This window comes from Camelus ferus, chromosome 11 (genome assembly GCF_009834535.1).
Source record: "Camelus ferus isolate YT-003-E chromosome 11, BCGSAC_Cfer_1.0, whole genome shotgun sequence".
Taxonomy (NCBI): Eukaryota; Metazoa; Chordata; class Mammalia; order Artiodactyla; family Camelidae; genus Camelus; species Camelus ferus.
This window is the reverse complement of record NC_045706.1, coordinates 31,757,080-31,781,515: the sequence shown is the minus strand read 5'-3', so window position 1 is coordinate 31,781,515 and position 24,436 is coordinate 31,757,080. Positions and strand designations below refer to the sequence as shown.

General features: G+C 37.0%; 2 protein-coding genes across 3 annotated transcripts in view; one reads left to right on the top strand and one right to left on the bottom strand.

Moving 5' to 3' along the window:
* BTAF1 (B-TFIID TATA-box binding protein associated factor 1) overlaps positions 1-1,831 on the top strand; it is a 74,685-nt gene extending 72,854 nt beyond the window's left edge. For both annotated transcript variants that reach the window (XM_032491325.1, XM_032491326.1), the window contains one exon: positions 290-1,831. In XM_032491325.1, the coding sequence (XP_032347216.1) occupies positions 290-433 (144 nt within the window). In that variant the 3' untranslated portion in view covers positions 434-1,831. The remainder of the gene's footprint in view (positions 1-289) is intronic.
* FGFBP3 (fibroblast growth factor binding protein 3) overlaps positions 1-24,436 on the bottom strand; it is a 111,524-nt gene that overhangs the window by 86,108 nt on the left and 980 nt on the right. The gene's annotated exons all lie outside the window — the stretch shown is intronic.

Sequence of the window (24,436 nt, the reverse complement as noted above, 5' to 3'; positions counted from 1 at the left end):
ATATACATTACATATACACATGTATACATACAGAAGAGAGAATGAAAAAACTAATGTGAACCAGTTAACAGTGAGTTCTTGAAATTCTCAAATAAAAAGCATAAAATGACAAATTATTAAAGGCTGTAGGAAAATAGAACAGTCTTATCCTATGAGAGCATGAACTTTCCCATCACTCTGAAGTGTTTAACTCTGTTGAATAAGTGTAATGTTAGAAATAAGTGATATTTTAAAGGAAAATATAACTTCTGAAGTTAATCTTTTTATCTTTCTGCCAATTTTTCTTAAGGATGGCAAAGCAGAGAAAGCTGACACCTCTACTTCTGGAAAAGCAAGTATGAAATCAATCCTTGAAAACCTGAGTGATCTTTGGGATCAAGAGCAATATGATTCAGAGTATAGCCTGGAAAATTTTATGCATTCTCTCAAATAACTATCAAATATTATAAATGCAATTGCTGCTAGTTCAGTAACATTTCTGCTGATATTCAGCAAATTTCAAAGTTTATGGTGAACTTTTAGCTCAATGTGTAAATAGATCTGAAGAATTTTCAGCATAACGCTGGTTCTTGTTTCACTGGGGGGAACAAGTTATTCTCAAACATTTGCACTGTATTAAATTTAAATGTTAATGTGAAATGGTTTAAATTTTACATGCTGAATAGCTGCAGAGCAGAGGAACCAAACCAGGTTTACATGTGCTACCATGAGGTGTTCTTACTGGGAACGAGCCTCTTATCTTACGTAGTCACTTTGTACAGGATAATATCCATGAGTACTTTAGTGTTCATGTACATTTTTTCTTTTAAATAGAACTTGTTTTTTAATGATTAAAACTAGGGCTTTTTTTGTATAAAAGCCTTAATGAGCCATAATTTTAAGAACAATGACTACAATATTGGTCACTCTTGGAACATGAAAATCTTAGACAATGAATTGAACCAGGCCCTTGGTGGAAACCTTTATATATTTATGCAGAGGCATAGTGTTTTTCAAATCTTTAACATCATTTGTCAACTTTTAAAATATATCAACTATTCTAAATACAGGTAATGTTCTATTTAAGGCTATCATAACATCCTATTAAGAGGGTGTTTTTTTAATTTATCTAAGGGCTAGGACATAGCCAGATTCAGAGAACATATGTACTCAGTAGGTTTCAATCATATATATAATATATATTTTTCGTAACTATGAACATATACAGTTTTCCAGAAGTAGATTTTACACTGTTTGTTTAGAACTCCAAAACCTATGGTGAAAAGACTGTTTATTGTAGTAATGCATGACTGAAGCATAAAAGGGAGACAATGATTCCTTTATATACACAAACATACATAGTCACACATATCTATATGCACAGATGTACCTGTCCTGCATCCAAAAGGGTGCTTGGTATTGGCACTAAAATCATGTAGTTATACTGGACAGCAATAATAACTGGGCACGGAGCTGATTAGTGTTAGAAAAGTGAGCTCAATAGGGTGGGTATATGTATATAGATATGCATGTATGTGTATGTATATAATTTTATAAATTTCACACATAAATTAATACATGCCTGTGTGCATATAAATGTATGGGATATATTTGTATATATATGTACAGGTAATAAACACCACCCAGGTTTGTGGCTGGCCATACACATAGGCATTGGTTTAAAAACCATCAGACCTCAGCTGTAAAATAACCTTTTTTGTTTAAATAAAATTATACTGTTCTGCAGCATTTAGACATGGACATGTGTCACATTTCAGTAGCTTTGACAACCATACTGTAACATTAAACATAGCATTCCACAAGAGAATAAAAAATGATTTAAACTGTAAAATATATACAACTGTGTGTTATTTGTATGAGATCACTAGGAAAAGCAAAAGATTAAAATTACTAGATATGAAGAGTCTTAAAAAACTCAAGATCTCTCTTCTTACTAATTAGGTATTCAAATGGTAGAAGACCAAAAGGAAACTCTTGACTTTATATAGAACATCCACTGTACATAGAGCATTGGGTAGCTAAGTGAAGTCTAGGGAAGCTGTTTGGGAATGTGACCAGTTAGAAGCAAAAGTAGGGGAATTAAAAAATTTTTTAAATAGCATAATAGAAATCAGAGAAAAGTAACAAGCACATCATGCATCTGTTCCAAATACTTAATCACAATATAATCTTAACACTTCCTGGTTAAAGACAGACCTCCTCAATTTCCCAGAATACATGCTGGCATCAGTGGAATCTAAAGTGAAATTGCTTGCAGGAACATCTGTTATCAAGTGCCAGAGTGAATACTCAGTGTCAGACATCAAAAACTGCCTTCTGCTTCAAGAAAGAGTTCCCACCAGTTTCTGGTAAATTCTCTCCGACCAGTGAAGTTACGTTGAAGATTATAGGGGCTCAGATCCACCTGTGTAGGGGCAAGAGCCTTGGTTTCAGGCTTACAGGAGACAGTAGAGCTGTAACTTAATCCTCTCCATAAAGCCACAAAGAATTCATGCTCTCAAGACTAGTAGAACTATCCAAGAGCCCAGTATCACAAAGTCATCTATGAGAAATGAGAATCCCAGGCCTATGCCACAGGTAAGCTTAAGGCTGGGTTAGGCTGAGTGTATAGATATAGAAACCAGAAATCAAGAAAAATAGCAGGTCAACTCTGGGACCCTAGCAGAAGCAAATACAAAACTGCCCTAGAGGAACAGTTTCAGAGAGCGTCCCATAGCATTTCCATTGGGGGAAAGATTCTACATACTCAAAATCTTTAGTAGGCAACAAACTACTAGGAGGAAGAGTTAGCAGATGCAAATAGGAAATTTTTTTTTTTTAAAAACTGCAAATGGAATAATCTGAAAGACCATAAAATATGATTAAGATAATTAGATATAAGGAAAGCATTTAAAAATTAGGCAAATTTGAAAAGGACTCATAAATGAAAAAAATTTGTTACTGGAATTGAAAACTTGATAGTTATCAATGCAGATTAGACACAGGTGAAGAGAGAATGTGAACTAGGAGACTGATCTTACAAAATCACCTATGATGGGATACAGAGATGAACTGACAGACAATATGAAGATCAGGCAAAAATCATAGGAGATGGAATGAGAGCACCTAATAATACAGTTAGTGTGTGTGTGTGTGTGTGTGTGTGTGTTGGGTGGGGGGAGTTGTTCAGAAGGAAAAGGAGATGGGAAAAGAGACAAGAAGTCATCTTTGACTTAGGTCTGATTTTTACACACCCCTGCATCCAGTCTATTAGCAGCCTCTACCATTTCTAGCTCCAAAATATATTCCAAGTCTGTGCACCATTCTCTGTCTCCACTCTGCTGTAGTTTCTACCATCTTAACTCTTCTGGACTACTATATTCTAGCTGGTCTTCCTGCTTGCAAGCCTCCCATGACTTCCTAAAACTCTCGTACTGAATCTGAACTCCCTACATGGTATACATGCCCTACAGGTTCTGACCCCTGCCCATCTCTCTGATTTTCTCTCATCATATCCCACCATATTTACCCCAGTCAAGTCAGTCTGTCTTCCTGCTTATATCTCAACATAAAGCTCAATGTGTTTCCATCTTGATTTTGCTTCCTGCACAGCAAGGTGAATGGTGTCATGGGGAGACATGGAATACTGAAAAGGGAACAAATTGGGAAGAGGAAGAAAAAGAAATCAAGAATTATCTTTTGGTCATTAAATTTGAGATTCTTATAATAGCAAATTAGAGATGTTGCGCAGACAGGTGAATACAGGAGTCTAGAGCTCAAAGGAAAGATCAAGACTAGAGAGAGAAATTTGGAAGATAGTATTTTAAGGTATATATGGGACCAAATGAGATTTCATGGGGTGTTATTTCTATAGTGAAATACTATACTGCAGTGAAAAATAAAATTAAAATGAATAATAAAACACGAATAAATCTCAAAAGCAAGGTTCAATGAAAAAAATACGTTACCATTTGAGTCCATTTATATAAAGACTAAAAATAGGCAAAAATAAAATGATTTTTAGGGATATACAAACAAATCACATATATGGTTATTTCACACTTGAAAAAGAAAACTGAGTGACAGTCATATGCACAACACTTATTGATCATTTCCTACTCTGTACCAAACTCAATGGTAGAAGCACAAAGACCAGTGAGGAGGGAGGATGCCTAAGCCAACAGCTGGTATATAATTACAGTAATTTCAGAAGAAGTAGACTTCAAGGCAAAAAATATTTGTAGTAAAGAGGACTGTCTCATAATGATAAAGTGATCAGCTAACCAAGAGGGTATAACAACTCTAAAGTGATACACATCTCAAAGTCCATAAAGCAAAAATAGACAGCTACAATAATGAAATGGACAGATCCAAGGTCAGTTAGAGATTTTTAACACAGTTAACAAATGTGATTTAATTGAGATATATCTAGATATATACAGCAATTGTGAAATACATTCTTTGGAGGTGTATGTGGAACATTTATCAAAACTGACCATGTGCTGAGCCACAATGCAAATCTTGGCAAATTTCAAGAAATCAGTCTCATATATATATGTAAGATGCTTTATATATACAGGGTCTACTTTCTCCACTCCTATTCAAGAGAGAGGGTACTACTGGCATAAAGATAAACCAAAGGTACACTTGAAGTCCTTCCCACTGCAATATGGCAATAAAAGGAAAGCATACAGATCAGAAAGTAAGCGACAAAACTGTTCTGACTTAACAGTGATTGTATAAAATTCCAAAGAATCTACAAGGAATCTACTAAAATTGAGTTTGGCAGATTCTCAGAATAGAAAGTCAATATACAGAAAGTCAAATGCATTTCTATATACTTGGCAATAAAAAATTAGAAACTGAAAATTTTAAACATACTTTATATAATAGCACTAAAACCCATGAAATACTTAAGTATCACTTATATGTGGAATCTAAAAAGATGACACAGTTGAACTTATTTACAAAACAGGAGACTCAGACATAAAAAACAAACTTCTGGTTACCAAAGGGAAAAGAAGGGATAAACTGGGACTTTGGCATTAGCAAATACAAACTACTACATACAGAATAAGAAAACAACAAGGTCCTACTGTATAGCACAGGGAACTATATTCAATAACATAATAACCTATAATGAGAAAGAATATGAAAAAGATTATATATATGTATAACAATCACCATCCTGTACACCAGAAGCACAACACTGTAAATCAACTATACTTCAATTAAAACCAACCAATTTACAACCAACAATCCCTGACAAAACTGATTAAAAACAATATTAGTTAGAATTATTTTGTTCTTAAACATCTGTCATGTAATAGGTTCCAGCCTCCTCTGTGCCAAGGTTAAGTTACATGCGTACACACACTTTGGAAGGTGTTTAGGTAAGAGAAGTGCAACGTATTGCACTCATGGTAAGGGTAATTTTTGCCTGTGCATTATTCTCATTAATCAGTGACAGATGGTTGTGACAATTTTCTTGTACTTTATGAAAACTGATCTGAAATTACACTTCATAGCATCTTTTAATGGTATATACAGAAAGAACAATTATTCCTACTTCTGAGTGATATCTTCATCAGAGCATTAGGGAAAAAAGCCGAGTCATACCAGTTATCATTTTAGCTTTATTACTGAAAACTAAAATACCTTTGTTTAGTATAAAAAACAAAACAAAACAAAAAAGACCTTATATAGAGATACACTTAATGGATTCAAAACAAAATTGTTCAGATTTCAATTTTCCCCATACTGATCTGTAGACACAAAACAATTCCAATCAAAATTCCAGGAGAGGGGAGGGAGGTGCCAAAATGGCAGAGTAGAGAGGCTCACAGCTCACCCTCTCCCACAAATACACCAAGAATTACATCTACAAACCCACTGAATCACACAGAACACCTACTGAACTCTGGCAGTGTCTCACTTCAAAATACAGGAGGATTATCACAAAATCTGGTAAGAGATAAAAGGAAAAAAAAAATCAGTGCAGGACCAGTCCTGCAGGGAGGGAGTGGCAAAGGAAGAAAGGCACCCTCACACTGGCATGCCCCTCTGCAGCTGAGAGGTCAGCAGGGACAGAAGCAGAGCTTCTGAGGCTCCGAGGAGGAAGTAGCTGGGGCCCACTGTGTGGAGGCAGCCTCAGGGGACTGGAGGGCAGTGTAAGCTCTGGCTGGGGGTGTGTGTGTGTGTGTGTGGAATACAACAGCCTGGGACCCCCCCATAAAAAAGCACTACTGCTGGTGTGGGGCGGAGGGGCACACAGCAGCTGCGCTATAGCCACTTTCTCTACTTTGCTCCATTGCTGGTTTGCTCTCTCGAACAGAGGTGGGTCTTGGATACAGCCATCACTGCTGCGCGGAGGCAGGGCTGAAGCTGAATCCATACCCAGCTGCCGTGCATCTTCATGGGGGGGACTGAGATTTGCTTACAGCCCCAGGCAGAGAGGGTGGATTTGCCCTCTCTGGACCTTTTGTGGACCTGCACCTCTGGGATGAACAGGTATTGAGCTGAGGTCTGGCGCACAGTGGGGGTGAGTACAGGTATTTACAACAGGCCAGCGTACCGTAGTACCTAGTACCGTACACGGAGGTGGGGCTGGGGTCTGCACTGACACTGTGGCACACCATGGATGTGTGACTGCACACTCGCTATGGCGGGTCATAGTGCCTGACATTGGTGGCTCTGCACTGGTGGTTACTGGGGCCCAGAACACCAGAGCTGGTGGCTGACATCACCACAGCTAAGGCAGGGACAAAGGTAGCATCAACAAAGAATACTTTGTAAGCCCACATAACAAATGACAAGACAACACCACAGAGGACACTTTCCAGTGGACATCTGCAGAGGTACACTCAGCAACTCTAATTCTCAGCTGAAGTGCTCCAACCCTGCCTACCACACAGTGCAGCTCAGAAACGGGTCTAGAAGCCTCTCTTCCAGCAACAGGGGTGCAGACTGGGACCCTGTCAGGGCTGTGACAACCACAGAACAAAAAAGGAGGCCTTGCTCAACAACAAAATCAGGACAGGTTCTGATCACCACAACACCAACCACACCCCCAATCAGATAACAGCCAATACACACAGAAGAAACACATGGCAACCATCCATACTAAGAACAGCCCTTGAAACAAAACTATTAGATGCACACAGTCTACACAGGAATGCTCCCCCTTTAAATAAAAACAAAATGGAAGAGGTAAAATTGTCACTATATGCGAATGACATGACACTGTATATAGAAAACCCTAAAAGCTCCACACAAAAACTACTACAGCTGATGGAAGAATTTGGTAAGGTAGCAGGATACAAGATTAATATACAAAAGTTATTCACATTTCTTTACACTAACAATGAATTAGCAGGAAAAGAAAGTAAAGAAACAATCCCTTTTAAAAATGCATCAAAAACAAAAAAAATCCTTAGAAATAAATCTGACCAAGGAGGTGAAAGACTTATACGTGGAGAACTACAAAACACTGATTAAGGAAATTAAAGATGACTTAAAGAAATGGAAAGATATCCCATGCTCTTGGATTGGAACAATCAATATTGTTAAAATGGCTATACTGCCCAAGGCAATCTACAGATTCAATACAATCCCTATCAAATTACCCAGGATATTTTTCAGAGAACTAGAACAACCAATCCTAAAATTTATATGGAATCACAAAAGACCCAGAATTGCCAAAGCAATATTAAAAAAAAAGAATGAAGCTGGAGGAATAACCCTCCCAGACTTCAGACAATACTACAGAGCTACAGTAATAAAAACAGTGGTATTGGCATAAAAACAGTGGTATTGGCATCAAAACAGACATATGGATCAATGGAACAGAACAGAGCGCCAAGAAATAAACCCACAGACCTATGGTCAACTAATATTCAACAAAGGAGGCAAAAATATACAATGGAGAAAAGACGGTCTCTTCAGCAAGTGGTGTTGGGAAAACTGGACAGCAGCATGTAAATCAGTGAAGCTAGAACACTCTCCCTCACACCATATGCAAACTCAAAATGGCTTAAAGACTTAAATATAAGATAAGACACGATAAATCTAGAAGAAAACACAGGCAAAACATTCTCTGGCATAAATCTTAGCAATGTTCTCCTAGGGCAGTCTACCCAGGCAATAGAAATAAAAGCAAAAATAAACAAATGGGACCTAACTAAAATTATAAGCTTTTGCACAGGAAAGGAAACCATAAGCAAAACAAAATGACTACCTACTGAATGGGAGAAAATATTTGCAAATGATGCAACTGATAAAGGCTTCATTTCCAGAATATATAAACAGCTCATACAACTTAATAACAAAAAAAAACCAAACTCAATCCAAAAATGGGCAGAAGACCTAAAGAAGCAATTCTCCAATGAAGACATATGAATGGCCAATAGGCACATGAAAAAATGCTCAATATTGCTAATCATCAGAGAAACACAAATCAAAATTACAATAGGTATCACTTCTCACCAGTCAGAATGGCCGTCATTCAAAAGTCCATGAATGATAAATGCTGGAGAGGGTGTGGAGAAAAGGGAACCCTCCTACACTGTTGGTGGGAATGTAGTTTGGTGCAGCCATTATGGAAAACAGTATGGAGATTCCTCAAACAACTGAAAACAGGCCTACCATATGATCCAGCAATCTCACTTCTGGGTATATATCCAGAAGGAACTCTAATTCAAAAAGATACATGTACCCCAGTGTTCACAGCAGCACTATATACAATAGCCAAGACATGGAAGCAACCTAAATGTCCATCAACATGACTGGATAAAGAAGTTGTGGTATATTTATACAATGGAATACTACTCAGCCATAAAAAGAGTAAAATAATGCCATTTGCAACACCATGGGTAGACCTAGAGTTCGTCATTCTAAGTGAAGCCAGAAAGAGAAAGTAAAATCCGTATGTCACTCACATGTGGAATCTTAAAAAAAAAAAAAAAAGGAAAAAAAAGGACAATATAAACTCATCTACAAAACAGAAACAAACTCACAAGACATAGTAAACAATCTTATGGTTACCAGAGTAAGGAGGTGGGAAGGGATAAATTTGGGAGTTTGAGATTTACAAATGTTAGTCACTATATATAAAACTAGATTAAAAGAAAAAAAAATTTCTTCTGTATAGCAAAGGGAACTATGTTCAATATCTGTAATTACCTTTAATGAAAAAAAATGAAAACCAATATATGTATGTATATGCATGACTGGGACACTGTACTGCATACCATAAATTGATACACTGTAATTGACTGTACTTCAATAAATAAATAAATAAATAAATAAAAGTAAAAAACAGAAATGAAAAATACCTTTTATCAGCTAGCTCACCAGTAGACTTGACAATGAATGAGTCAGTGTACTTGAAGATATGTCAGTAAAAACTTCCCATAATAACTGTAAGGAATATAACCTTTAAAAATTGTATTAAAAAAAAACAGCATGAAAATAAACTAAGAAACACAAATTTTTTTTAAAAAGAGATATAAACTTCCAGGTAGAAGATAAATAAGTACTAAGGATATAATGTACAACATGATAAATATAATTAACACTGCTATGAGTTTTATATGAAAATCATTAAAAGAGTAAATCCTAACAGTTCTCATCAAAAGAAAAAAATTTTTCCTATTTCTTTTATTCTGTATTTATATGTGATGATGGATGTTTACTAAACTTACTGTGATCATCACTTCATAATGTATGTAAGTCAACTCATTATGCTGTACACTTGAAACTTAAATAGTGCTGTTTGTCAGTATTATCTTAATAAAACTGGTAGGAAAAAATAACTTCCCAAACTGAAATGCAAAGAGAAAAAAAATGATAAAGACAACACTATTCACGAATTCAGAGACTACACTATAACATAGGTATAATGGAATATCAGGAGACAGAGAGAAAGGAGCAAAATAAATATTTTAAGCAATAATGACTGAGAATTTTCCAAATTTAATGTTGCAAAGCAAACCACAGATCCAGGAAGCTCAGAGAACAACAAGCAGAATAAATTGTTCCCCTCACCCCAAAATCTACACCTAGGCATACCATATTTAAACTGCAGAAACCCAAAGATAAAAATTTCTGAAAGAAGCCAGAGGGAAAAAAATGCTTTACCTATAAGGAACAATGATTTAGAAAAAAAAAAAATTACCATCAGACTTTTCTTCACAAACCATGCAAGTAAGTAGACTAGAGCGAAGTACTTAAAATGCTCAAAGAGGTGGAAGGGTATAGCTCAGTGGTAGAGCTTAGCATGAAGGAGGTCTGGGGTTCAACCCCCAGTACTTCCATTAAAATCAATCAATCAATCCCTCCCCTGCCCCAAAAAAACTGAAGGAAAAAAAAAGTGGTGAAAGAAAAAAAGTGAAAAGAACTGTAGGGAAAAAGAAGTGGTGATCCAATTCTGGATCAAGCAAAATTATCCTTCAAAAATGAAGGAAAAATAGACTTTCTCAGACAAACAAAAAGTGAGGAATATGTCACCAGCAGACCTGACCTGCATCAAGTATTAAAGGAAATTCTCCGGAGAGAAAATAACATAGCTCAGAAACTCGGATCTACATAAAGAAAGGAAGAACATGAAAAGGAATGTAAGTAAAATAAAACCTTCTACTTTTAAAGCTCTTAATCTATTAGATAACTGTTCAAAATAATAGCAAAAATGTTATTTCTTGATTAACACTCATATAGAAGTGAAACGAATGACAGCCATGTTACAAGGGACCAGAGGGATGAACTGGAAATACTCTGAAACAGTGTCTGTACTACCCATGAAGTCACTTAAAAGTGGCCTTAGATTAGTGTAAATGTAAATTGCAAACTCTAGGGCCACCAATAAAAAAATTTGTAAAAGAACTATAATTGAGAGTCTAAGAAATGAGAGAAAGTGGAATCTTATAATTTGCTCTGATAATCCAGAAAAGGCAGAAAAAGAGAAAATTTATAAAGAAACCAAAAATGAGAGCAATGCATAATAACCGGCTATAAATATGGTAGATAATAATTCAAATATATCAATAATCACTAAGTGTAAGTGACCTAAATACACCAATTAAAAGGTAAGAGATTGAGAGAGCAAATAAAAAAATAAGACCCAACTACATGTTATCTACAAGAGACCCACTTTAAATGTAAACACATAGATTAAAAGTAAAGGTATGGATTCACCTCATACCCGTTAGGGTAGCTACTAGTGAAAAAGAAAAGAACAAATGTTAGCAATGATGTGAAGAAACTGGAACCTACTGGCACCCTTGTAATGAGAGTGTAAGATGGTGCAATCACCATGGAAAACAGTATCGTAATCCATCAAAAAATTAATAATTACCATTTGATCTAGCAATTATACTTCTGAGTATCCAACAGAACTGATAACAGGATCTTAAGGAGATATTTGCACATCCATTTTCATAGCAGCATTGTTCAAAATAGCCAAAAAGGTAGAAGCAACCCAAGTACGCAACCATGGATGGATGAATGGATAAACAAAATGTAGTATAGACAAACAATGGAATATTACTCAGCTTTAACAAAGAAGGAAACTTTGGCACATGCCACAATATAGATGAACCTTGAGGACATTATGCTAAGTGAAATAAGCCAGTCATAAAAAGACAAATACTATATGATTCCATTTAAATGAAGTATCTAGAGTAGTTAAATTGATACCAACAGAAAGTAGAATGGTGGTTTCCAGGGGCTGGGGAGAAAGTGGGTGGGGCAGTTGTTGCTTAATGGGTATAGCGTTTTAGTTGTGCAGGAAGTAGAAGTTCTGGAAATTCACTGTACAACAATGAATATACTAAACACTACTGAACTGGACACTTAGAAATGGTTTAGATGGTAAATTTTGTAACACGCTTTTTTTTAAAACCACAACTAAAATTAAAAAAAAATTTTAAGTAGAGATTAAGAAAGATACGCCATGCTAACACAAATCAAAAGAAAGTTGCAGTAGTTACATTAATTATAGACAAGGCAGACTTCAGAAGGAGGAAGATTATCAGGGATAAAAAAGGGAACTACATGGGAGTGGTAGGACCACAAGCTCACTTCTCCTCACGAGTACAACCAAACCAAAACTCACTGCTAGACAACCACTGAAAAAAAGACTGGAACCTAGCAAAGAAGATCATCTTCAACAGGAGACATAAAGAGGGAACCACAGTAGGACGGTAGGAGGGGTGTGCTCATGATATAACTGAGTTCAATACCCCCGGGTGGGCGACCCACAAGCTGAAGAATAATTAAGTCACAGAGGCCTTCCCACAGGAGTGAGAGGCTCTCCCACAGGAGTAAGAGATCTAAGCCCCAAATTAGGCTCCCCAGCCCCGGGTTCTGGCATTGGGAGGAGGAGACCTCAGGACATCTAGTTTTGACGGCTAGTGGGGCCTAGATCCAGATTCCCCACAGGACTGGGGGAAACAGATTTCACTCCCTTGGGAAGCATACACAGAATCTTGAGTGTGCCAAGTCCAAAGGCAGAGGCAAGGATTTCATAGGAACCTGGGCCAGACCTGCCTGCTGTTTTTGGAGGGTCTCCTGGGGAGGCAAGGGTTGGCTGCAGCTCACCCAGGGGACATAAAAGCTAGCGGCAGACATTCTGGGAGTGTTAATCTTCATGAGCTTTCCTGGAGGCTGACACCTTGACTGGCGGATCATTAGCACCAAGACCTAGCTCCACCCAACAGCCTGCAGGGAAGCCTCAGGCCAAACAACATACAGGGTGGGAACACAGCCCCACCCATCAGCAGACTTCCAAAGCCACAAAGGCCTCTAGACACAGCCCTACCCACCAAAGGTCCAGGACCAAGCTTCACCCAGCAGTGGGCAGGCACCGGCTCCTCCTGCCAGGAACCCTGCATAAGCCTCTAGTCCAGCCTCATTCATCAGGGGCAGATACCAGAAATAAGAAAACAACAATCCCAAAGCCTGTGGAAGGAATCCAGACAGGCCAGACTCTACACTGGGACCGGCTGGACCCCAGCCCTTGGGTGACGAGAGGAGTGTGCTGCTGGGACGCATAGGACGCCACCTCTCCAAGGTCAAGAAATGTAATTAACCTACCTAAAAATATAAATAGAAAGATAAGCAATATGAGGCGGCAGAGGAGTATCTTCCAGGGCAAGGCACAAGACGAAATCCCAGAAGAAGAAATAAGTGATGAGGAGAGAGGGAATTTATCTGAGAAAGAGTTTAAAGTAATGATGGTGAAGATGTTCAGAGAACTCAAGAGGAGTATAGATGCACAGAGTAAAGTTTTTAGCAAAGAGCTGGAAAATAAAAAGAATACCCAAACAGAGCTGAAGAATAAAATCACTGAAATGAATAATGCACTAGAAGAAACCAAAATAGACTAAATGAGGCAGAAGAACAGATCATTGAGCTAGAAGACAGATTAGTGGAAGTCACTACTGCAGAACAGAAAAAAGAATGAAAAAAAATGAGAATAGTTTAAGAGAACTTTGGGACAACATGAAGCGCACTAATATTTGCATTACAGGGGTCCCAGAATGAAGAGAGAGAGAAAGGACCTGAGAAAATTTTTGGAGATAATCACCGAAAACTTCCCTAACTTGGTCACTCAAGTCCAGGAAGCACAGAGAGTTCCACACAGGATCAACCAAAGAGGAACACACCAAGGCACATAGTCATCAAACTGACAAAAATTAAGGATAAGGAGAAAATATTAAAATCAGCCAGAGAAAAGCAACAAACAACATACAAGGGAACTCCCATAAGGTTATCAGCTGATTTTTTAGCAGAAACTCTACAGGCCAGAAGGGAGTGGCATGATATATTTAAAGCTTGAAAGGGAAAAACCTACAACCAAGAATACTCTATCCAGCAAGGCTCTCATTCAGATTTGACAGAGAAATCAAAAGCTTCACAGATAAACAAAGGTTAAAAGAATTCAGCACCACCAAACCAGCTTTACAACAAATGTTAAAGGAACTTCTGTAGTCATCAAACCATAAGAAAAGAGAACAAAAAGAAGAAGGGGAGGGGGGGAGACCTACAAAAGATTGCTTTGGCAGTTTGGGGTCTTTTATGGGTCCATATAAATTTTGGAATTGTCTGTTCTAGTTCTGTGAAAAATGTTGTGTGTACTTTGATAGTGGTTGCATTGGATCCATAGATTGCTTTGGGTAGTACAGCCATTTTGATAATGTTGATTTTTCCAATGCAAGAGCACAAGATATCTTTCCATTTCTTTGTATCATCTTCAATTTCTCTCATCAGTGTTTTACAGTTTTCAGAGTATAGGTAAGCACCTTGGTTAAGTTTATTTCTAGGTATTTTTTTGTTTTTGATGCAATGGAAATGTTTATGCCAGTTACAAAATTCTGGTTTTTGAAGTGGGAAAAAAAGTGAATGAAGGGCTGCAAATGGCAAAATATCCTCCTATCTTATGGGTGAGTTTTATTCCATTATTTATATATGCTGCATCTTCTTTATCCATTCATCCACTGATGTGCACTTAGGATGCTTCCGTATCTTGGCAATTATAAATAATGTTGTTGTTAATAGCAAGGTGTCTGTATCTTTTTAAATTAATTCTTATTTTGTGGTTGGCTTTATTCCTTTGACAACTATGTAAGTTTAAAAAGTAAAGCTATAAATGCTCTTAGAAACAATGAACACTACATATATGTACATTTTTAAAAATATGTGCAGTATATTGTGTATATGTATGTATATGCAATACATTGTATATGTGCAGTCAAACTGTAACAATTCTACCTAATAAAACTGAAAAACAAAACAAAACAAGAGGGGGTCATCACCTAATGAAAAGAGGATCAATTCTCCAAGAAGACATGACAACCTTAAGATGTACACACCTAACAACAGAACAGGCAGAAACTGATTGAACTCAAGGGAGAAGTAGACAAATCCACCATTATAGTTGGAGGTGTCAACACATCTCTATCAGTAATGGACAGATCCAGCAGGTAAAAAAATCAGTAAAGATGCAGGAGAACTTAACAATACAAAATAGCAGGATATATATACTTCTCAAGCTGACATGGAACATTGACCAATATAGGCCACATTCTGGGCCATAACACACACCTCAACAAACTTAAAAGAAATCTTACAAAGTATGCTCTCGGACCACAATGGAATTAAACTGGAAATCAACAGAAGAAAGATAGATGGAAAATTCCCCAAATATCTGGAGATTAAATAACACATAAGTCAAAGAAAAAAATCTCAAGAGTAATTAAAATAGTATTTTGAACTAAATGAAAATACAACTTATCATTTTGTAATAATATTGTAAGGGGGAGGGTACAGCTCAAGTGGTAGAGCGCATGAATAGCATGCACAAGGTCCTCGGTTCAATCCCTGGCACCCCCTCTAAAAATAAATAAATAGACCTAATTACCCCCCCAAAAAGAAATAAAATTTTAAATAATAGTAATATTGTAGTATTTTATATTACAAATGAAGAAAGATCTAAAATCAAAACCTAAGCTTCTACTCTACTAACCTGGAGAAGGAAGGTAATGTAAACCTAATGCAAGCAAAACAAAAGAAATAAAAGTAAGAGCAAAAAAATCAGTGACACTGAAAACAGAAAAACGGGCACAAAACCAGACGTATGAAATCAATGGAACAGAATAGAGAGCCCAGAGAGAAACCTACAGACCCATGGTCAATCTTCGACATAAACAATGGAGAAAAGATAGTCCCTTCAGCAAGTGGTGCTGGGAAAGCTGGACAGCAGCATGTAAATCAGTGAAGTTAGAATACCCTCATACACCATACACAAAAATAAACTCGAAATGGCTTAAAGACTTAAATATGAGACATGATACCATAAAACTCCTAGAAGAGAACACAGGCAAAACATTCTCTGACATAAATCACAGCAATGTTTTCTTAGGCCAGTCTCCCAAGGCAAAAGAAATATAAGCAAAAATAGACAGCTGGGACATAATCAAATTTACAAGCTTTTAAACCATAAACAAAACAAAAAGACAACCTACAGAATGGAGGGAATATTTGCAAACGATGCAACAAACAAGGGCTTAATTTCTAAAATATACGAACAGTTCATACAGCTCAATAACAAAAAGAAAAAAAAAAAAAAAAACCAAAAAATAGGTAGAAGACCTAAATAGACATTTCTCCAAAGACACTCAGATGGCCAACAGGCACATGAAAAGATGCTTAGCATCACTAATTATTAGAGAAATGCAAATCAAAACTACAAGAAGTTATCACTTCACACCAGTCAGAATGGCCATCATCAAGAAGTCTACAAATAATAAATTCTGGAGAGGGTGTAGAGAAAAAGGAACTCTCCTACACTGTTAGTGGGAATGTAAATTGGTGCAGCCACTATGGATGACAGTATGGAGGTTCCTTAAGAAACTAAAAATAGACTTACCATATGATTCAGCAATCCCATTCCTGGGTATATATCTGGATGGAATTCTAATTCAAAAAGATACATGTACCCCAATGTTCACAGCAGCACTATATACAATAGCCAAGACATGGAAGCAACCTAAATGTCCATCAACATGACTGGATAAAAAAGTTGTGGTAGATTTGTACAATGGACTACTACTCAGCCATAAAAAAAGAATAAAATAATGCCATTTGCAGCACCATGGATGGACCGAGAGTTCGACACTCTTAAGTGAAGCCAGAAAGAGAAAGTAAAATCTGTATGATATCACTCATATGTGGAATCTAAAAAAAAAGGATACTATAAACTCATCTACAAAACAGAAATAGACTCACAGACATAGTAAACAATCTTATGGTTACCAGGGGAAGGGGGTGGGAAGGGATAAATTTGGGAGTTTGAAATTTGCAAATGTTAGCTACTGTATATGAAAAGATTAAAAGAAAAAAACCAAGTTTCTTCTGTATAGCACAGGAAACTATGTTCACTATCTGTAATAACCTTTAATGAAAAAGAATATGAAAACAAATACATGTACGTATATGCCTGACCAGGACCCTGTGCTGTATATCAGAAATTGACACATTATAACTGACTGTACTTCAAAAAAAAAAAAAAAAGACACACACCCCAATGTTCATAGCAGCACTATTTACAATAGCCAACACATGAAAGCAACCTAAATGCCCACTGACAGATGAATGGATAAAGATGTGGGGGATATATATGTAGATAGATACACACACACAATGGAATATTACTCAGCCATAAAAAACAATGAAATAATGCCATTTGTAAAACATGGATGGACCTAGAGTTTATCATACTAAGTGAAATAAGTCAGACAAAAACAACATATGAGATCACTTTTATGTGGAATCTTAAAAAATGATACAAATGAACTCATTTATAGAAACAGACTCACAGACATAGAAAACAAACCTATGCTTATCAAAGGGAAGGTGGAGGAGTGATAAATTAGGAATTTGGGACTAACAGACACATATTACTATAAATAAAACAGATAAACAGTAAGGATCTACTGTATAGCACAAGGAAATATACTCGATATCCTGTATTTACCTACAATGGAAAAGAATCTGAAAAAGATACATGTAACTGATTCACTTTGCTATACATCTGAAAATAAAACAACACTGTAAACCAACTATACTTTAAAAAAAAAAGAAAATAACACAGAAAATGAAACCAAAAATACTGGTACTTTGAAAAGACTAATAAAATTAACTTCTATCTAGCTAGGCTAACCAAAAGAGAAAAAAAGAAGGCGTTAATTACTAACATCAAAAATGAAGAGGCGACCACTACTAAGCCCATGGACGGTAAAAGGATAATACAAGATTGTGAACAACTCAGTGCCCACAAGTTTGAATATTTACATGAAACAGACCAACTTCTTAAAAAGTACAATCTCCCAAAACTCACACAAGGAAAAACAGATACTCTGAATAGGCCCATGTCTATTAAAGAGACTGAATCAATCATGAATAACTTTCTAAAACAGAAAGCACCAGACCCAGACGGTTTCACCAATGAATTTGACCAAACACTGAAGGAAGAAATGATACCCATCCTCTACAATGTCTTTCAGAAAACAGAAGCAGAAGGGAACATATTCCAATTCATTCTGCGAGGACAGCATTACTCTAATACCAAACCAGACAAAGGCATTACAGGAAAGGAAAACTACAGACCAGTATCTCTCATTAACACAGATATAAGAATCCTCAACAAAATATTAACAAATCAAATCCAACAATGTACAAACAGAATCATATACATCATGGCCAAGTGGGGTTTATTTCAATTATAAAAGCCTGGTTCAATAGTCAAAAATCCAGGAATATAATCCATTACATCAACAGGCTAAAGAAGTAAAAATCATATGATCACCTACATCTGGAAAGGCATCTGACAAAACTCAACACCGATTCATCACAAAAACCAGCAATAGGAATAGACGGGAACTTCAACCTGAGAAAGAACAACTACAAAAAACCTACAGCTAACATCTTACTTAAGGCTAATAATCTAGATGCTTTCCCCTAAGATTGGAAACAAGGCACAGATGTCTCTTCTCACCACACCTGTTCAGTATTATACTGGGAGTCCTAGCTAATACAGTAAGGAAATAAAAGGATACAGATTGGAAAGGAAGACATCTAATGGTCTTCGTTTGCAGATGACATAGGGTTGTCTACGTCAAAATCTCAAAGAATGGACAAAACAAACACAGCACCCTTGGAATTTGTAAGAGATCATATAGCAGGTTGTAGGCTATAAGGGTAAAAAATAAGAAGTTCATTGCTTTCCTATATATCAATATTAGCACCCAGAAATAAAAGGTTTAGCTATAAATCTAAACAATATGTGCAAGATTTATTTGAGGAAAACTATAAATTCTAATGAAAGAAATAAAAGTAGTAATAAATGGAGAGAGATTTCATATCCATAGATAAGAAGACTCAATATTGTTAAGACATCAGTTCCACCCCAGCTGATCTTTAGATTCAATCCCTATCCAAATCCCAGCTAATTATTTTATGGATATTGACAAACTGATTCTAAAGTTTGTATATAAAAGGAAAAAACGTACAATAGCCAACACGACACTGAAAAAGAACAAAGTTGTGAGATCAATACTACCTGACTTCAAGACAATACAAACCTACAGTAATCAAGATGGCATGATACTGGCAAAAGAATAGACAAACAGATCAATGGAACAGAATCTAGAGCCCAGAAATAGACCCTCACAAATATAGTCAACTGATCTTTGACAAAGGAGCAAAGGCAAAATACAATGGAGAAAAAAGATGGTCTTTTCAATCAATGCTGCTGGAATAACTGGACATCCACATGCAAAAAAAAAAAAAAGTGAGTCTAGACACAGACTTTAACACCTTTCACAAAAATGAACTCAAAGTAAATTATAGACCTAAATGTTGAATGCAAAACTATAAAACTTCTAGAAGATAACACAGAAAAAAATCTAAATGATGCTGGGTTTGGCAATGATACAACATGATACAACATGAAAAGCATGGTCCATGAAAGACAAAAGCTAAGTTGAACTTCATTAAAATTTAAAGCTTCTGCTTTGTGAAAGGCACTGCTAAGAGAATGAAAAGAACAGTCATAGATGGGGAGAAAATATCTGTAAAACATATAAAGGACTTGTATTCAACATATACAAAGAAATCTTAAAACTCAACAAGAAGGAAAACAATCAACCAATGTAAAAAATGCGCTAAAAAACTCAACAGACTTCTTACCTACAATAAAACAGAGGGCAAACAAGCACACACAAAAAAGCAACATCATATATCATTATGAAATTGCAAATTAGAACAATGAGATGCCAATACACCTTTTAGAATGGTTAAAATCCAAAATGCTGACGACACCAAATGCTGACAAGAATGTAGAGCAACAGGAACTCATTTCTGGTGGGAATGCAAAATGGTATAGGCAGTTAGAAGACAGCTTGGCAGTCTCTTACACAGCTGAACACAAGGGTGGGAATGTAACTTGGTGCAGCCACTATGGAAAACAGTATGGAGATGCCTTAAAAAAACTAAAAACAGAGTTACCATGTGATCCAGCAATCCCACTCCTGGGCATATAGTCATAGAATATTCTAATTCAAAAAGATACATACACCTCAATTTTCAGAGGAGCACTATTTGCATAGTAGCCAAGACATGGAAACAACCTAAATATCCATTGGCAGATGAACAGATAAAGAAGATGTGGTATATATACAATGGAATACTACTCAGCCATAAAAAGAATGGAATAATGCCAAAAAAAGAACTGTGATTGAAAAAAACCAGTCCCAAAAGGTTATATACTGTATGTTTCCTAGAGATTATCATACTAAATGAAGTCAGATAGAGAAAAAGACAAATATCGTATGATATCACTTAATGAGGAATCTAAAAAAATGACATGAACTTATTTACAAAATAGAAACATACTCATAGACATAGAAAACAAACTTACGGTTACCAAAGTGGAAAGGGGGGAAGGATAAATTAGACGTTTGGGATTAACACATACAAACTACTATACATAAAATAGATAAACCACAAGGTCCTACTATATATAGCACAGGAAACTATATTCAATAGCTTGTAATAACCTATAATGAAAAAGGATATGAAAAAGGATATATATATAATATGTATAACTGAATCACTATGCTGTACACCAGAAACAAAACATTGTAAATCAACTGTAATTTTTTTTTAAAGTGCTACAGGAAAAAAGAAAGCTAAACATAAGTTTACCATATGATCCAGCAATCATGCTCATAGAAATTTACCCAAATGAGCTGAAACTTATGTCCACACCAAAACCTGCACATGGATGTTTACAGCAGCTTTCTTCGTAACTGCCAAAAATGGGAAGCAACCAAGATATCCTTCAAAAGTAAATGGATAAACAAACTGTGGTCCATCCACACAATGGAATATTGTTCAGCACTAAAAAGAAATGAGCTGTGAGGCCATGCGAAGACATGGAGGAACTTAAACGCATATTGCTTAGTGAAAGAAGCCAGTCTGAAAAGGCTATATATTGTATGATTCCAACTATGTGACATTTTGCAAAAAGCTCAAAACTATACACAGATAGTAAAAAGAACAGTGGTAGCCAGAAGGAAGGGGGAGGGATGAATAGCTGGAGCACATGGGATTTTTAGGGCAGTGAAAGGCTTCTGTGCAATACTGTCATGGTGGATATACAACATTATGCATTTGTCAAAACCCATGGAAATGTACAATGCAAAGAATAAACCCTAATGTAAACTATGGACTTTAGTTAATAATTTATCAATATTGGTTGATCAATTATAACAAATGTACCACACTAATGCAAGATGTTCACAGGGGAAACTTGAGGGGAGAGGACTGAAGGGAGCGCATGGGAACTTCGTACTATCTGATCAAATAAAATGAATAAAAAAGTCACCTGATTAAAAAACCCAAACCAAGTAGAAAGTGCGCAAATACAGACACATTTCACAGGAGAGGATACATGCACATGAAAGAATGTTCAACGTTATTAGCCATTAGCGAAATGCAATTTAAAACCACAATGAGACACTACCGCACACCGATCAGAATGACTAAGCTCACAAGTAGTGACAAAACCAAATGCTGGAGAGGATACAGAGAACGTGGTTCCGCATATATTTTGGCTGATATGTAAAAAGGTACACCCACTCTAGAAAATAGCTTGGTAATTCCTTTAAAAACTAAACATGAAACTACCATATGACCCTGTAATTGCACTCCTAGGCATTGACCCCAGAGAAAATGAAGATAGGTTCACACAAAAACCTGTGCACGAATGCTGACAGCAGCTTTATTTTAAATAGTTCCAGGCTAGAAACAATCCAGATTACTTGTCCTTCAATAAGTGGTTAAACGAACCATGGTGCATCCATGTCATGGAATTGCACTTGACAAACAAAAGGAACGAATTATTAATACAGACAATGACCAAGACGAATCTCTAGAGAACTGTGATTGAAAAAAAACCAGCCCCAAAAGGTTATATACTGTACGGTTCCATTTATATACCATTCTTGAAATGAGAAAGAGAAATGGAGAACAGATTAGTCATGACCACACTTAGCGGGGTGGGAGAGGGAGGAAGGGGGGTGGCACAAGTGTTCCTTATGGTGATGGAACTGCTTTTCCTTTTGTCTGTATCAATGTCAGTATTCTGGGTATAATATTTAATACAATCTTCCAAGTTGCTAGGGGGACATTGGGTAAAGAATACACGGTCTCTCTCTGTCTTATTTCTTACAACAGTATTTGAATCTAGAAGTATCGAAAAATAGGAAAGGTTTAATGTTAAAAAATCAGACCATAATGTGGAAGTGGGGCCAACAGATCACAGATGTTAAGACTTCACATACGCCAGCCAGTCAGCCCATTTACCGTGAGAGTAACTGGCTCTCAATGTCGACGCTCAACCACCAACTGCAGAGATTAATGGATGCAGGTTTTTTCTTTTAACTCTTAATGCTCTATTCCACCTCTCCTCCCAAACTGACTAAAACGAAACAAAACAATAAATCCTCTTGGATGTTGGTAGGCCTAAGGAAGAGCTGAAAGGAGCCTGGAGATGGGAGGGGAAAGGTGGGGAGCAGGGAAACTGAGGTTTGGGTGATTAGGAAAGCAGGCCAGTCTGGATGGGTGCCTGGTAGCAATGACAGCCCAAAAAGCAATCTGGTTCAGGAACACGAGAGTGAATTACATACACGGAGGTTGCCTGGAAAGAACCGCATATGTGCCAAGCATCAGCATTTACCTTTCACAGAGCCTGTTTTTTGTTTTAACGTCTCACTGGTACCCAAAGAAGTGCACAGATCTCAGTGTATGACTCAGTGAATTTTCACAAATTGCACACATCTTGTATACAGCACCCAGATCAAGAAAGTCACCAGCAGCCACCTCCATGCCCCCTTTCAGTTACTCCTTCCCTGATTTAGAAGTAGAATCATACATTATATACATACTATTTGTGTCTGGCTTATTCGATCAATATTAAGTTTGTGAGATCCTTCTGTAATATGACATCTATCAGTGGATCTTCCTTCTTGCATTGTTACACACTATTCCATCTGTGGATCTACTACAGTATATTCATTCTAACGTTGCAGGGCATTGGGAGAGCGTCCAGGTAGGGGCTGCAGGAACAGTCCTGCTGGGATGGTTCCTGTATGTGTCTTTTGGGAAAACACTACTCATCCCTGTTGGGCTTATGCCTAAACGTGAAAAGGCGGAATCACAGGCTATACACATTCAGCCCTTGGAAACAGGTTTCCAATATTGCTGCACCACTTCACAGCTCTACCAGTACTTATCTAGAGATTCCTCCGAATGCTCTGTATTTCTGGTCTTTTAGAAGTTAGCTCTTCTGGTGGGCATGCATTAGAACTGTGTTTTGGTTTTAATGATGAGTAATGAAATTGAGCAGAAGGGCCCTTTTGAAGGGAGACGCCAGGCACACAAGAGAACTCCTCACCTTAGGGACCAGAACTCGCCCAGAGAGTCTTTCTTCCAAAGAGAATCTCACCTGGTTCAGGTCTGCGCTGAAGACGGCAAATTGGAATGTTTCCCTTATACTTAACAGTTCCGCTCAAACCATCTTAACCAAAGACTTGACCAGTAACAGCAAAGAAGATGCCACGACTTGGGCTGACCTTTACAGGGCCAGAATTAAATACTGAGGTGAAGGTACACCAGTTACAGCCAAGTTCTTTGTCTAAACACAAACAATGCCCACACTCGGAGTTTCATTCCCTTCATACATACTACATGATGAGACAGAATACAGCAACTTCTAGTTATCTGTTCCACTGACAGTGTCATTCCAGCCATTTTACCTGTGGGGACCCTTCAGACCCCCAGCGTTGATACAAAGATGATTTTAAACAGAAGATATTTGAAATTCAATAGATGCAAAAAAAGCTTTTTCAAAGCTTCCCTTTTCATCTGAATAAAGGCAGAAAATTCTGAGAACAAGGCTGTCTGTAATCAACGGCCTCTTGCGTAAAGTTTCACTGGCCAGAAAGAACGCAGAGAAAATTTTTGTTGCAAGCGTTCTCACAAACTTTCTTATCTCCCATTTGTTCCCCTAAAAACCCACTGTCTTTCTTAAATCTAGAATACTGAATCACTACGTTTTACACCTGAAACTAATATAAGTCAACCATACTTCAATTTAAAACTTTGTTAAATTAAAAAACTACTGCACTGGAAAGTTGATTTTAAAAAAAGAAATCATTTGATCTTCCCATAGAAGCCCTTTTCTCCCGCGTCCTTTCCCCTATTAAATTAGGTTATAAACCCCTATCTCTAATTATGTAGGGAGCCACTTCTGTGCAGTTCATGTGCATATGAGCAAGCTTCGTCCTTTCTCCCCTCAATCTGTCTTTTGCCACACAGGCTTCTGATCACTGAGCCTAGA